At 39.4% G+C, this 16556-nt stretch overlaps 1 protein-coding gene across 1 annotated transcript in view; it reads right to left on the reverse strand.

The window, feature by feature from the left end:
- The window catches only part of ank2b (ankyrin 2b, neuronal), a gene marked incomplete at its 3' end in the record, with an annotated part of 215575 nt that overhangs the window by 56557 nt on the left and 142462 nt on the right, over window positions 1–16556 (reverse strand). The window contains 5 exon segments of the mRNA XM_037674797.1: window positions 6767–6898; window positions 7014–7091; window positions 7639–9657; window positions 10654–12213; window positions 14534–14555. Coding sequence (XP_037530725.1) covers window positions 6767–6898; window positions 7014–7091; window positions 7639–9657; window positions 10654–12213; window positions 14534–14555 — 3811 coding nt within the window.

Raw genomic sequence — 16556 nt, forward strand, 5'->3', positions numbered from 1 at the left:
ATATATATAAATACATATATATATGTATATAAATATATATGAATATACATAAATACATATATATGTATATAAATACATATGTGTATATATATATACATATATATATATATACATAATTGTGTGTATATACATATGTGATATATATATATATCACATATGATATATATATATGTGTGTGTGTGTATATATATTATATATATATATATATATATATACACACACATAAATATATACACATATGTGTGTACATATATATTTGTGTGTGTGTATAAATATATATATATATATATATGTGTATATATATATATATTTATACACATGTATACATGCATACACACATACACACAACTTCAAAATAACATAAATTCTCAACCTGTACTGAAAACAGTTTCTGCGTCTCAGCGCCACCAGCTGGTGAGAGGCCGTGACGTCAATTTGAACCCCGCCCACTGGAACCGGTACTGAAAGCATAATGGAAACACAACCTGTACCGTACCGAGTAGAGTAGAGCCGGGCTGTACCGGCCCGTACCGGTACTAATGGAAAAGGGGCATAAATGACCCCAACAGATTCTGGAAAACCATCAAATCTCTCTCAGGCACCCCACAATCATCTGACCTCCCATCACAACTTCTCGTTAACTCTGTTCCTGTGTCAAATAAGCATGAGATCCTGAACTGTTTCAACAAACATTTTGTTGCTTCTAGTTCTTTATTTGACACAGTTACTAATGGAAAATCAGCCACTTCCCTTAATAACCAAACTTCTACAAATCAAATCCCTCCTACAAGTCAATCCTCAGTTAAACACAGCTTCTCTTTTTCTTCGTTCTCAGTCAGTGAGGTTAATAAATTGTTAAAAGATCTTGATCCTAAAAAATCTGCAGGTCCAGATGAACTTCCACCTTATTTCTTAAGGCTGGCTGCTCATATCATCACAGTCCCTGTGACCCACATCTTCAATCTCTCCATAAGACAAAACTCCATCCCAGACACTTGCAAAACAGCCTTTGTTCTTCCTTTGCCGAAGGGAGGTGACCCCACCTCACTGAACAACTATTGGCCAATCTCTAAACTCTGCATTTTAGCCAAGGTTCTACAAAAACCGATGAACTCTCAAATAAAAAATTACTTGGACTCATTTAACATCTTACTTCCACATCAATCTGGTTTCAGGAAACAACACAGCACAACAACTGCTTCAGTGAAGGTTCTTAATGACATCGTTGAAGCAGTGGATGCTAAGGATTATTGTGCTACACTTTTCTTAGACTTGTCTAAAGCTTTTGATACTGTGGACCATAACATCTTGTGTCATAAACTCTCAGAAATTGGTTTCTCAGAACACACCATTGGTTGGTTCTCTCAGACCGGAAGCAATGTGTTCAACATAATGGTACTTCCTCCAGTTATTTAACTGTCAAAAATGGTGTACCACAAGGCTCAGTCTTAGGACCCACCCTCTTTACAATCTACATACATAATGTAGGTAAAAACAGCCCTAATGCATCCATACATTTCAATGCTGATGACACAGTTGTTTGTTGTCGAGCTAACACTGTTGCTAAGGCTTTTCAGTTTTTGAAATCTGCATTCAACTACATTCAGACCGATTTGTTCCGCCTCAAACTTGTCCTAAATGCTGACAAAACCAAAGGGATGCTTTTTTCAAATAGGAAGTTGGCCCCAGCAGTTCTTCCTCCGATTTTATCCTCAAATGGTGTCCCGATTGAGTTTGTTGATTCCTATAAATATTTGGGTATCTTGGTTGACTCACATCTCTCTTTTAGGCTCCATGTGGAAAATTTGGTAAAGAAACTGAAAGTTAAACGGGGTTTCTTTTTCAGAAACAGATCCTGTCTAACTCTGAATGCTAGGAAACGCCTTGTATCTGTGACTTTCCTTCCCTCAATTGATTCAGTGACATTTTTTACATGAATGCTCCTACAAGAACCCTGCAGATGTTGGATGCTGTCTATCATGGTGCACTAAGATTCATAACTGGCTATGATTATCGTACCCACCACTGCACCCTGTATTCACTGGTTAACTGGACATCATTAACTTCACACAGACTCTCCCACTGGTACATTTTCATCTTTAAATCACTTCTTGGTCTGCTGCCTTCATACATCTCCTCCTACATGTCTCTGCGTGAGTGCAGCTACGGCGTGCGCTCTCAGGACATTATTAACTGCAGTGTTCCCTCAATGAGGACTGAACTAAGCAAAAGGGCCTTCTCCTACTCCGCTCCTGTTTCTTGGAATACCTTACAAAAACAATTGAAGCTCTCAACCTTGACCTCTCTAAGTGGCTTTAAGAATCTGTTGGACTCCTGGCAGGGACCAATGCAGACATGTTCCTGTTTTTAGTTTTCTACATTCGCCTTAGAATCCAGCTGGTTTTTTTTTTTTTTTGGTTACCTTTTTTCTTTTAGCCATCCTATTTGTTATAAAAAATGTAGTATGACTTTTTATAACTGTTTATTGTTGTCCATTGTTGTCATCATTCTTTGTTGAAATCAGGTCTCTTTTGTAAATGAGTCCTCGAGGCTCAATGGGATTTACCTGTCTAAAAAAAGGTTGAATGAATAAAGTTCTCATTTTAGATGGTCACTCTCTTAATAACTCTGACCTCGAGACCAAAAAGTAAATCCTATAGTTAGGGTTGGCTTGGTTTCTTGAGATATCCCTTAGTTATGCTGCTATAGGCTTAGACTGCTGGAGGACAAACTGACCACATTTCTTCACTATACTACTATCTTTACTTACTCTGCTCAACCTGTTTTTGTATCTGTAATTATGTTTTTATCCTTGACATGTGTTTTTGTCTTTCAGGTACACCACATCTGGACCTGCCATTCTGTGTTCGTTTGTCTCTCCTTCCTGTCCTCTCAAACCAGTCGGTCAAAGCAGATGGCCGCTTGTCCTGAGCCTGGTTCTTCTGGAGGTTTCTTCCTTTAAAAAGGGAGTTTTTCCTTTCCACTGTTGTCATTGTGCTTGCTCAGGATGGGAGACTGTGACTAAGTGAAGATTCAACGTGTCTGCTAGCTTCCTTAAATAGAGAACTTTCCTAATTGGCTTTTCTATGTACGTAAATGTTTCTGTAAAGTGCCCTGAGACAATTCAGGCACAAACCTTTAGGGTCCCACAGCTCTGGAAAAACTCTGTTATTGTTCCAATCCTAAAAACCAAGACTGCTCGGTCACTGAGCGACTTCAGGCCTGTTGTCCTGACTTCATTAGTCATTCGACTTCACAATTCATTCGAAAAACTGGTCCGGAAGACCCTCTTGTCAAAAATTGAAGCTCAGTTGGACCCACTTCAATTTGCTTGTTGTTCGTGTAGAGGAGTGGAGGATGCAAAAGGAATTCTTTTAAGTATGATTTTTAGGACACCACGAAGGTACAAAACCTTTGTAAGATTGATTTTTAGTGCTTTTTCATCTTCTTTTAACTGTATTCAGCCTTGTATTTTAGCAGATAATTTACAATGTCTGTACAGTCTCAACTCTGGCCTCATATGTTGACTTTTGGACATTTTAATTGTAAGGTCTCAGCGGGTGAGTGTGACAGTCAACGGGGTTCTCTCTGATGTCCTTCTGTCCTCTACTGGTTCCCCTCAGGGCTGTATTCTTTCGCCCCTTTTATTCATTTTTAGACAACGATTGTCACAGCCAGTTCCCTCAGCATCACATTTTAAAGTTTGAAGATGACTGACATTCTGTCTCTTCTCAGCAGTGATGACCCAGACCCTGGGTTAGTGGTCAGGGATGTCACTGAAAGGTGTGAGTCTTCCTTTTTAATGTTAAATGTTTATAAGACAAAGGAGATGGTCATTGATTTTAGAAAAGACACTTCAGTTGCAGCTCCTGTGGTCATTAACGATGAAGCTGTTGAGGTGGTGCAACAATATAAATATTTGGGAACAGTTCTTGATGACAAACTGACCTTTGATGCACATGTGAACTCACTTTATAAGAAGGCCCACCAGAATGTGTTTTTATTGCAAGCTCTGTGGTTTTAATGTTGATTCAACTTTTATGAGAATGTTTTATTCATGTTTTATTGAGTCTTGTTTAACTGTCACCTTCATCTGTTGGTTTGGATTGCTAACTAGATACAGTTAGGATCACCTTGACGCACAGCATGGGCTCTGGAACCAATCTCCTTGAGAGGGGCTGGACCTTATTCCACTCTGGAGTTGCCCATGGTGAGAGGCACCGAGCTGGTGTGGGTCTACCCTTAGTCCTCCAACTTGATGCCTGCCTGTTGGAGTTTTCTCTGGTAGATGAGAGGGTAGCTTCCCTGCACCTTTGGGTTGGGGGACAGGCTCTGACATTTGTTTGTGCCTATGCGCCAAAGGACAGTTAAAATAATCCATCCGTCTTAGAGTCATTAGCAAGGTTGCTGAAAAGTGTGCCAGCTGGGGACTCCTTTATTCTTCTGGGGAATTCAATGTCCATGTGGGTAATGACAGTGTGTCCTGGAGAGGCACGATTGATTGTATGGAACAGCCTCTCTTATCTGAACCAGAGCCGTATTCTGTTGTTGGATTTCTGTGCTAATCATGGTTTGTCTATCATGAATACCATGTTTGAATATAAGTGTGTCCATAAATGCATTTGGCACCAGGACACCCTAGGTTGAAGATCGATAATTGACTTTGTAGTCACGTCATCTGCTTTATGGCTGTTTGTTTTGGACACTTGGGTGAAGAGTAGAGCTGAACCGTCAACTGATCACCATATGGTGGTGAGTTGGATCAGATGGCAGGGGAAGATGCCATACAGACCTGGTAGATCCAAACATGTAGTGAGGGTTTGCTGGGAATGCCTGGTAGAACAAGCCAGAAAGATCTTTAACTCACACCTCCGGGAGAGCTTTAACCAAATCCCACCTGATGTTGGGGACATTGAGTCCAAATGGGCCATTTTCCATCCTTCAATTGTTGAGGTGGCATCCTTGAGCTGTGGCTGCAAGGTTGTTGGTAATTCTCGTGATGGTCATCCTTGAATTTGGTAAAGGACACCCCAGGTTAGGGAATGTCAAGATGAAGAAGGAGTTCTATCGGGCCTTGTTTGCTGATGGGACCCTGGAGGCAACTGAGGAGTACTGGAGGGCCCAGCAGGTCACAGCCTTGGCTGTTGCTGAGGCAAAAGCTCAGATGTGGGAGGAGTTTTGTGAGTCCTTAAATAGAGATTTTTATCAGCTCTGAGGAGATTTTGGCTAATCATCAGTTGACTGAGGGGAAAGCAGCACTTTTATAACACTGTATTCAGTGATGGTAGAGTGCTATTATCCTCAACCGGTTATGTCATCAGGAGGTAGAAGAAATGCATATCTTACCCCACTGGCACGTCTTCCATGAAGGAAGCTGAGATGGGGGACTCTGGGCTTGGTATGTCCCTAACTGAGGTAGTTTAAAAGCTCCACTGTGGCAGGGCTCCAGGGGTAGACGAGATCTGCCCTGATTTCCTTAAGGATTTGGAAGTTGTGGGGCTGTCTTGGTTGACACACCTTTGCAACATTGAGTAGATATCAGAGGCAGTGCCACTGTTTTTGAAGAGGTAGTTCATCTCTTCAAAAAGGGGGACTGGAGTGTGTGCTCCAATTACAGGTGCATCACTCCTTATTCTCCACAGTAAGGTCTATTCAAAGGTACTGGAGAAGCGGGTCTGATTGTTGGTGTTGGATTAAATGGCTCCCTACATTCTCCAGGATCTATCACTCTGCACTGACTTAGACAAGCAAAAAAAAAAAAAAAAAAAAACCTCCCTCTGTTCTTTTCCACAGTGTAACTCTTACCCACTTGAATATCTTGCATCAAAACGTTATTTATTTGCATTCCCTGTTCAATTCCAGTATAGAAAAACACTCTTCTCCAAAACTACGAACATTCACTATTCAAATCCCTCAGTGAAAGTGGACATCAGTATACCGCTTGGTATATCTAAAAAAGTTAAGTCAGGTCCTGTGGACGTTCAAAAGACAAAAACAAACAAATGTAGAAACCTCTTTTATTGATTATTGAGCATGCATCAGGAAATGTAGAAACGTTTCATCTTTCATCTGAAAGACCTCTTCAGTACAGAGGACCTGACCTAACTTTTTTAGATTTTTCTACCTGGATTATTGAGCATGCATCGCATCAGGAGACCGCTTGGTATAGGTTTACATGATTGCATTCACATGAATTTCCCTCATTGTGAATAATAAGGATGTATTAGGATGGCAATGGCAACTTAGAAGTGTGTCCTTTTGAACTGTACTCATGACCAAATATTGGCAAGTTCAGATGAACCTACTTCCAAAGTGGGCTGTCTTTAACCAGCTCATATGTTCAAAATATCATAGGCTGTGAACACTGATAATAAAATCTTTACATCCCCCATCTATTCCACATTACACAGTTACTTAGGTGGAAATAATCAGAAATTTCTGCCAGCCATGACTCCCTAAATGCCCCGGACGCGTTACATCTTGCTCCTCCTGTCTATGCTTTAAAAAACTATATAATACTATGTGAAACTCACAGCAAGTCCTTAAAAATAGTTTTCAAATTTCATGTTGTAAAATTTTGAAAATTGGAATTGTTTTAACAATCTATTTTAGTCTTAGCTGTGTTTGGACCAGCCGTTAGGTACGAGATAAAATATTAAAATTTTTACATGGAAATTCACATTAAAACTGTAACTGTTCATTTATGTTTGCATCTAGAAGACACTGATTCTGGAGAAAAAAACAAAACAAACTAAAGTTGTTTTACCTGTGGCATGCTGTCCCTCACTCTCTGTCCAAAGTTTCAGAAGGGCATAGCTTTGGTCCTGCAGTGAGTCAGGGTTTTCTGTCCTTATCATGTTGATCTTCTCCTCGCTGAAGTCCAATGCTTGTGCTAACTCTGAACCAAGAAAAAAAGCCTTTAGGAATAAAATCCAACAGTTTCTTGATTGCCATTTAAAAGTAAAATATTTCAAACTTGTTAAGATTGATCAGTGTTATCAAGTGTGGCCCACCTGTCCAGCTGAAGCCCAAGTGGTCAGCTATAACAGCCAACCGTTGTTCTTTTCTTTCTACTTCATCCTGTGGATCTACTGCAAACACCACCAGACAGCCATGAGTGGTCACAGCTGCAAGCAATATCCACTCCATCCACATTCACAAATATTATCTTTAAAAATACCCAACTTTTCACTGGCTTTCTTGTTTTGGTCAAAGAGAAAATTTAGTTCTCAAATTATACATCATGTTAAATACAACATGTTAAATATTATATAATAAAATTGAGAAACTGTGCATTATGCCATGATTCAACATGTCTGTAAACTTTGGTTCTGACACCAGATGAGACCCTATATTAGTCAAAATTAAGCAGATTATTTATTTCTATTGAAACAAATTTAGTTCAAACCATGCTTGAACTTGTTCGATAAAGCCTTTAGGTCAACCTTGAGATTTTTACATCACAGAGAGTAACAGAGAGACACCGAAACAAACACAAATACAGATCCAGTAACATGACAACATGGCTTCTTCAGCCAAGGGGACACAAGTACAAGAGACAAAGAGGCAGCACCTTTACAACTAATGAATTACTGAGCTACAGGAGATAGAGAATAGCCCCTTAAAATGGGCTGGTACCTTGACTTTGGACTTTATCGTCTGGAATTCGCTGCATCTGTGTCTCAACAGGGTCGTCCCACAGTGGTCTAATAGGAAAGATGTCTCTGGAGGTGGGTAACTGCAGCACTGGGAACGTTTCCCTTTCTATGACTGATGGATCAATGAGACTGCTCTCATCATCTGAAAGAGCAGCTACAGCCTCTTCCTCTTTTTCTGCCTCTGCCTGTGCCAACTTTTCAACGAGTTTTGCAGCTTCGTCACTGATCTCTTCAAAGAATTCATTGTAGTGTTTATGAGGTTTACTTTTGTTTTTAATGGGTGTCGACGACTGAGGAGTCTGACCACTTTTGCCCCGAACCGGTAATCTGGACTGAAAACCTTTGGATTTTGCCGATTCAGCAATTGGGAGGCGACCCTGTTCTTTCCTAGTTGATGACTTGGATTCCCCCTCACAGAAACTCTTGGCTTTGGAAGACGGCACCTTGGTTTTGACATCCACAGAAGGACCTGCATCTGTCTCAGATTTTCTCCTCGTATCTTTTCTTATAGGAACCTTATTCTTTTTATCTTGAGCATTTTCCACTCGTCTGACATTCAAATCAGCCCTGACAGCCTTGACAGGAATCTTAGATTTAGTTTCTGAAGAGAAGGAGGCCTCCTTTTTAAGAGCAGCTGAAGAGGGCATTGCATGTGACGGAGAAGGAATCATGGATTTTCCACGACTCTGAGTAGAAGACTTAGCTTGAGTTTTGACGGTGTTTTGCATCTTCTTAACACCATGGGAAGCACTCTGTTTGGACTTGCTTGTTATTTTAGGGACTTCTACCACTGACTTGCCCTCTTCTGGGGATGAATCCGAGGACTCAGGCACCTGCTCAGGGTAAACTGATCTAGTGACAGTAGTTTCTGCAGTTTGTACATTTGTCAATGTTTGTTCAGAGGAACTTGTGTCTAAATCCAAAGATCCTTCATTTACATTGTTGTCTGATTTAGTCTCAAAAGCTTCAGGGTGCATCTGATCTTTCTTAGTAATTTTGCCTGAAGGTATTGTGCCCATTTTAGGTATTTTTGACTTGGTAGCATCAGTTTTACAACCTGATTGATCTCCTTCAGGTTTGGATTGAAGTTGTGAATCAGTTTTATCTTTTAACATTTCATCTTTTTGAGTCTTAAGCTCAAGTGAAAGATTAAGGCCTACTGCTGATTCTGCCACTGATCTCTCTTCATGTCTGACCTCTTCTAAGACAGGTTCTTCTAAAGGCTGTTCACCTATTTGGAAAAAAGCAAAGCCACCTCCCTCCTCCTCATAGCTTCTTTTAGTCATATCAATAGCGCCACTACGTGTCATCTCAAACAGCTTCCCTTCCTGGAACAGAAAAGGATTTGGCTCACTAGTAGGAGTGCTCTCTTCTGTTGGTGTTCTGCCAGGGGTGGTGTCAGGAGTTGCTTGCAGAGACTGACGGTCCACAGCTAGATTCAATATTTTTTGTTCTTCTTCTTTCACATGTGATGCAAATGTTTCATCATCCTCTCGCATGGAAGACCATGGCTCTGACAGTACCCTCGCAGTAACTCCTTTTGATTCAGTTCTGGGAAGATCCAAGACCTCACCACCTTCATCTGTGTCATTGTAAACACTGACCTTCAGTTTTGTTGGATCTGCACAAAACCCAGCCACTGGGCCCTCTGCCTGTCCCCACTTTTTTCCCTTCACCTCATTTGTAGGTTTTTGCATACATGTCTGTGCCCGACTAACATCTAACTGTTGACTGTCCTTAATGTCTCTTTTATTGTCACTTGACTTGATAAAGCTCTCCCGTTTTTGGTCATCAGTTCTGTTTTCATTGTTTGATGTTGATGCTTGGTTACAAGTATCTTTATCAGCTTCAATAGATGATGGGAATATTTCCTCCTGTGCAGAATTCAGTTTTGGTTTTGATTGATGCTGGTCTGAGACAAAATGAGGTCCCTCTGACGTGACAGTGGCTGTTGTTGTGTTCTTGCCCTCTTTGCTGTGGGTTCCATCATGCAAACCTGCTGAAAAAGGAGAGGGAGGTTGCACTTTATTATTGGGATCAATATTAAGAACTAACTTTGAACCTTCTGTGGGTCTATAAAGCTGACATTCACTTTGCCAAAGCTCCTTATTGTTGGGCTTGAGTGGGTTACAACTGTTATCCCCTATTTTTTCATCTGCTGAGGGAAACAAATGTTTTTTAGACTTTTTATTTGTCTTCCCTTCTTGTTCCATTTCATCAAATGTTTTTATTTTAGAAGCAATCTTAAACATTTCCTCTTCTGGAGTGATTTTTCTCTTAGTTTCAAATCTGTCTGTGGTATCCTCTTCTTCTGGATCTTCAGAGATAACAGCCGTTTCAGACAGTACACATAAAAATGTATGGTTAGGGTGTTTAGGGTTTACCTCATAACTTACCTCTTCAGAGCTAAGTGTATCAGGGGAGAGGGGACTCTTACCAGAACTTGTCATCTGTGATGTCTGCTCACAACTGTCATCATCAGCACTAGTCTCATGATCTCGAAGCAGCCTACCACGCAAAGCATCTTGGGTGAAGTCTGTGGCATTAGAGGGTTCTGGGTGGCTACAGGATCTACTAGGATCTAGTACTGCAGGATGGAAGAATGGGTGGCTTTTTTGTTCTACAGGACTGCTCTCCAGAGAATCATGAAGGGGGGATTCCCTGGTAGGACTGGGCTCAATAGAGTCAGGGGACTTGTGGAGAGAATTATCTTCCAAAATAGGACTATCTTCAAGAGAGTCTCTGTGGCTTATTGTCAGAGAATCATCAGCTAATGGGCTGAGAGCTTCTGCTTCCTGTTGTAATGAGGGGTCAAAGTTTTCATGATGTTGAGATGGAGCTCTAGATGCTGGAGACCCAACTAAGGACAATACTAGCTGATGATCAGGGCTATCGTCATCACTGAGAAATGTTTCTATAGTCTCTGAAACTCTCTTTGTAAGCTTTCGAGGTTTGGATGGCTTAGACTCACTCCTCCTAACAGACATGGACTCACTTGTTGCACGGTCTTCTGCAGGCTCACTGGAAGAGACAGGAAGGGGCAGGTCTTCAGACAGCTGGTCACCCGAGGTCCCTACACCCGAGTCTCCAGATTTCTCTGTCCCTTTAATGTCTTTATGCTTTGTGGGAGCTGATGCCAAAGCTGTATCTGTTTGCTGACCAGACAGGCTTTCAGGGCTTGAGCCTGGAGTGGCTAGCCCTTCATGTTTGTAACTGTCCTCTGAGCTCAGGTGAGGTGTTCTATTTCCAGAACTGGCACTTAGTGAGTCTGCCACACCCTCATGTTTACTGCCATCAGAGCTATCATCAAGGCCATTGTTTCCAAAGTCTATAGTTTTGGTTAACTCCGAGTGAGCAGCTGACTTAATTTCTTTTTCTTTGTCTTGTGAAGTGCTTTCTTTTTTGCAAAGTTTGGAATCCAATGATACTTCTTGTACTTGTGAGATCTGTGAGGTCATTGCTACATTCATGGATATTGACTGAACTGTTTCAGAATGGGAGTTTTTCTCTGATCTTGATGAACTTGTTTTGAGCTCAAATAACCCAGACTTTCTTTTTGAAGGGTCCTGCCCTGTTTGGAATGCTTGCATCAGCTCTTTAACAGACATAGTTTCTTCAAGTTTTTCAGATTCAGATTTAGGGGATTTATGAGGGACATGTTTTGATCTAGAAGGGCTTTCTTTGGCTTTTGATGATGGTTTACTCATGACGGATAACTGTGAAGGCTTGCTTCCTGTGAGCTTTTTGCTCTTTTGTTCAGCCTCTACTTTTTGCTGTAAAGCCTTGACTTTGTCCTTTATTGACCCAATAGGGGTTTCTTCAATTACTGGAGACTTAGGGGATGCTGGAGTAGGAGTTGTAGGTACACCTAGATGAGCCCCAGCCTCTACTGATCTTTCTGCCTGCTCCTGCTTTTTTCCTTTCTTTCTCACTGGCTTTTTAACTTCACCAGTTGTGGTACTGTCCTGAACTTTGGTTGGTGTGGTTGGTTTTGCACTTTTGCGTAGAAAAACTTCAGTAAATTTCTCTTGGATCCCTGTCTCTTTTTTAGCTTTTACTTTAGAACCTACTGGTGTATCACAAAGGTATTCTTTGAGGTCACCACTTCCCTTGATGGCCTTTGGTCTGGGAGCTCCTCTGTTAGGTCTACTTTCACGTAAGACAGGCTCCTTAATTTCTAAAGCGGCCATTTTTTTGGCCTCTACTATCTCTCTGTCTGAGAGAAGAACCCACTCCTCAGCCATTCTAGCTGCTTTTGCTCTCTCCTCTGATACTTCCCCTTGATACGTCCCACTCCTCAGTATCTCACTGACTTTCTCTAGGTCCTCTTTGACTTTCTCAAGGTCTTTCTCCATTATTTCTAAAGGTTCTCCAGAAACTTCCTCTGATCCTTTTTCTAAACCACATCCTCCAATGGAAGGGGATTTTTCAGTTGAGTCTGCAGTCAAGATTGCAGTCATTTTAATCAAATCCTGTTTCATCTCTGTCACGTCGAAAAGAAGATCTGGCTCTCGAATCAGGTCAGATTTCAGGACTGGTGTCTCCGTCTCTTCATCTTCCATATGGAAGAAGATCAAGTAAGGAGTAAACAAAACAAAAAAGTCAAATGAAAGGAGACAGACATTGAAGAAGGAGATCAGGATAAGGTTGGAAAACATGGCAGGGATCATAGGACAGCAAATTCACAATGGTTTCTACAAAAAGGTATCAGAGGAATTGGGCTTATACTTTCTTCTGACTGAGGATAATGGTAAAGGTTCAATGACACCTATGGGAAAATAAATGAGCTGGAAATAACTTGCTTAGACTTTCTCACTCACACACAAGAGAGTGCTCTCGAGCAGAAATAAAACAAACCAAAAATGATGTAGTTATAAAACTCAAAATGTCCAACAAAAAAGAGAATGGTGAAAGAAACAGAAACAACTTTAAAAGATCTCAAGATTGTTCGGATGTGTAACACATGTCAATATGATGACTACAAATATGAAACTGAGAGTACTAGAAGTATCTATTAAAGAAAGCCAGTGATAAGCTATAAAACATAAAGATGTGGCATGCCTTAAATAAAACAACACAAAAGAATACTTGAATATAATGAATGAGGGTCTCAGGGAATTCCCTTTCTCTTTTATTCTGTTTAATGTCCAACTTGGTATTCAGACTATTTCTAAAATAAATGGAATAAAAACCTAAGAAGGACAAAATTATATAAAAAATTACAAAACAAAGCTGGTATGATATATTTCAAACAAAACAAATAAAAAAAACAATAAACTTACTGAAATGTAATCAAATTCCCATACAAACACACACATACACATGATAGAAGGCAAGTTATTTCCATGCAAAGGAAAGGGAAGTACTGGTGGAGAGGTCATGGAAAAGAGTGAATGAAATGAACAGACGTCATCGGTTGTTTAAACCTATAGGAAGGGCAACTTGAACTGCTTGTTCCTTGCAGCTGATTTTAAACAACATTGAACTAGCGGGATGCACAAGTATTCCCCGCACCCTCATTGATAATCTTTCCATTTAATTTTACAACATGAAATTTAAAACGTTTCTATTTGATTAAACTTTATGATTTAACCTCTGAATTCCAGTGGTTAGATGTACCCTGCTCAAGGGAAAAGTGGTGACACAAAGAGACTGCTGTGGTAGAAACATATGCGCCATCACTTCTCAGTTTTATATTTTTGTAATGATTTGTAACAAGGCATCCTTATTTGTGACCAGTCACATCAAACTTAGAATTAAGTTGCATGGTGGATGTATAGGCAGATTTAAGACATTGGCTGAAAATTTTGTAATATGTGAATTGTGTAAAAATATGATGAACATTATCTATGAGAACCTTTAATGAAATGTCTGAAATATAATGCTAAAGAATGTTTTGAAACACTTTTCTCAGGAGTAACAACAACTAGAAATTATTTTGAGCAGAAAAGCCCTAAATTTTTATGACTTTCCCTGTGCACTATACAAGCTGGAAAGTTTCCTTTTTCAAATGACGGCAAGAAGTCCTTATTAGAATATGTTAAAAAAAGGATTCAGACACATTTGAGGGTTATCCAAATTAGCAAAGCCATATCTCTGGGCCTGATCATGGTATCAGGACAATTTCAAAATGTATCTTAAAAAGACAGAAATCTGAAAATGTGCTTAATTTATTGTGACTAAATCAGACATAATCTCTGATTTAAGTGATGCAGCACATTTAACATCATTAATTTGGAATATTTTGAGTTGGTCCATTATTTATATTTAATTTAAAAAATAATTTGAAGTCTTGGTTGTAAGGCATAAAAAAAAGGAGTGAATAATTTTGCAATACACTGTACATTTGGATTACTGTAGTTTTTATGTCTCCTGGTAACATAAACTATTATTCTATGACATAAACACGTATAGTCAGATGAGAAAGGGAACCTCCCCTTTCAATTCATCAAAGACCAACGGTGCTACAACTACCTCTAAGGCCAGTACAGCATTAGATGAACTTTTATGTGTTGTACATACGTAGATGATAGAGTTTCACCCTTTCCTCAAACGCCCAACCTCAAATTATGACGATGAAAGAGTTAAAGTGAAGACAGTGATGAAGGTGTGAAATCAGACAAGTAAAAGAAAGAAGTTAAGCCTTGGGGGAAACAGAACATCAACATGGGGGTGGGTGATAAAGGCTTTTTGGTGACAGGTGTAATGTGAAGCACATCAACAGTCTGTGCATTAGTTCAGGTCTTCCTCTGACTCAGCTACAGATGAGTAACCACTTTATGTGTTAGCTGGATTAACAAATTCAACAACAGCTTTAGCAACTAGTAAATCAGTTTTAGTACAGTGTTATTCCAGGAAAATATGAAATGGCTTACATTTCTCAAACGTCCTGCCGGTCTGAAAGAGAAAACCATAAATTAGACAGTTAGTTGGATTTTAATGGGTTTTTGTATTGAGCGTTTTTTGAATTGGGTTTTAATTGTTGCTTGTGGAAACTTTTCCCAGACCACAAATATTAAAACGATGACTTCAACAAAGTCACACAACAAAAAATAAAAATAAAACGTTTTGACTAGTTCTAAGCTCAAGGCATTGCATAAAACAATCTTCTTGATGTAAACTAAGGCCCCATCTCCACTCCTCTGAATATGTTTTTATTTTTATTGCACTTTTTTTTGGCTGCTTTTTACAATTTTCAATTTACAATTATTTTTACTGTTTGCCTCTTTATCCTGATCCTGTTGCTGTCAGAGTTTGTGCTTAAAAGGATAGAGAGGAAACTGTAAACAAAATAAAAAGTTAATTTTGATTGGGGAAAATCTTTAGCCAAGCTATTTTTTTTTATCTAGTTTCCATATGACAATAATCTGGACATCCTGGTCACCCAGTGGCACAGCATGGTTATGACTATTTGACCTGACTATTTTTTCAATACTGAAGAAAGAACTAATAAATCCAGAATAGTGTAGACAAGCCTAAAATACAATGCTCAGTCATTTAGTTTTGCTGATGAAACAGCATAAAAAATGATGAATAAACAGATAATGGGAATGAAACCGAGTGGGAAGCATTGCTACCTTTACCTCTTCCTCTGGGTCTGAATCGGACTCCTTTAGGGAGCAAAAAGCAGCAAAAAGAAGGAACAGATAAAAAGAACAACAACATTAAAAAATGAAATAAGACAAGACAATGTATATTAAATGCAAATTGTTGGGAAAGCCTAAAGACACTCATGACAAAGAGTAAATTCAAACACAAGAAAGTTAATGTGAACAGTCTCAAAAGGTGCAGTTTGAAATAGTTTACTCCAGTGCTCTGGACGGATAAAAAAAGAAAAAAAAAAAAACTTGTAGAAATGTTTTATCTTTTATCCAAAAGACTTTTTCAGTCTGAGGTGCTGTATTCAGCTCAGTCTTATAAATAGCACCTTCTCAGAGTGGATCAACCAGTTTGCTGCTGACAACCAAAACCAGCTGATCACATGCTCAAGAAGGACCATCAGCATAACAATGGATCATTACCACCCTGATGGCTGTTTACTGTTCACAGGGGGTTGAGTGATACTAGCAATCACAGCATTATAAGAGGAGGACAGTTGAACCCGGAGGCCTCCACCCCTGTTTAATGATGGATGATTTCTTTTCACAAAGATGGCCTCCTTTACTCCTCTCTCAAACCATCGTTCCTCTCTGTCCAGGATGTGCACATCTTCATCCCTGAACGAGTGACCGCTGGCCTGGAGATGAGTGTAGACCTCAGAGTCCTGACCTGATGATGTTGATCTTCAAGGATTCAAGGTTCTTTATTTTGACATTCATGTGGTGGAACAAAATTGTGTATACAGGGTCCCAGTTACATCCAACAAAAGTATTAAAAAGTAAAAGAACAACAGTAATAAGATCTAAGATATGAACTAAGAAAAACATTGATGAAAATACACTAAGCACTAATAGCATAAAAACAATACACCGAACAGCAGCACGAACATGAGCATGAGTTTGTGTGAGCAGATGAGCACAAATGAACACATCAACATGAAACAGTTCAGCAAGTGTTGGATTTAATATTTTATACCTTTTTATAATTCCTATCAAGCACTCAAATGTCATGTCATATAAAGTGTGTGTGTGTCTTTCTTCCAAGGTTGAACTATGTTTATAGAAAATGTTTGCTAATTCTAACTAGTTGACCTTTAAATATAATCTCATAGTAGCTAAAGATAATTTTACAAGTTCACATTTGATAAATTACAAGCAATCAAATCAGGCCAGAGAGCAGACTGATCAACATAAATAAAGCTAGAACAGCTCTTTAATTTAGACTATAGGTTGACTAAGTAAAATCAAATTAAGAGTATAACCATGATCCAAATAAAACCACGAACATAAGTTAGATAAT

Source organism: Nematolebias whitei, chromosome 1, assembly GCF_014905685.2.
Source record: "Nematolebias whitei isolate Nwh7 chromosome 1, NemWhi1, whole genome shotgun sequence".
Taxonomy (NCBI): Eukaryota; Metazoa; Chordata; class Actinopteri; order Cyprinodontiformes; family Rivulidae; genus Nematolebias; species Nematolebias whitei.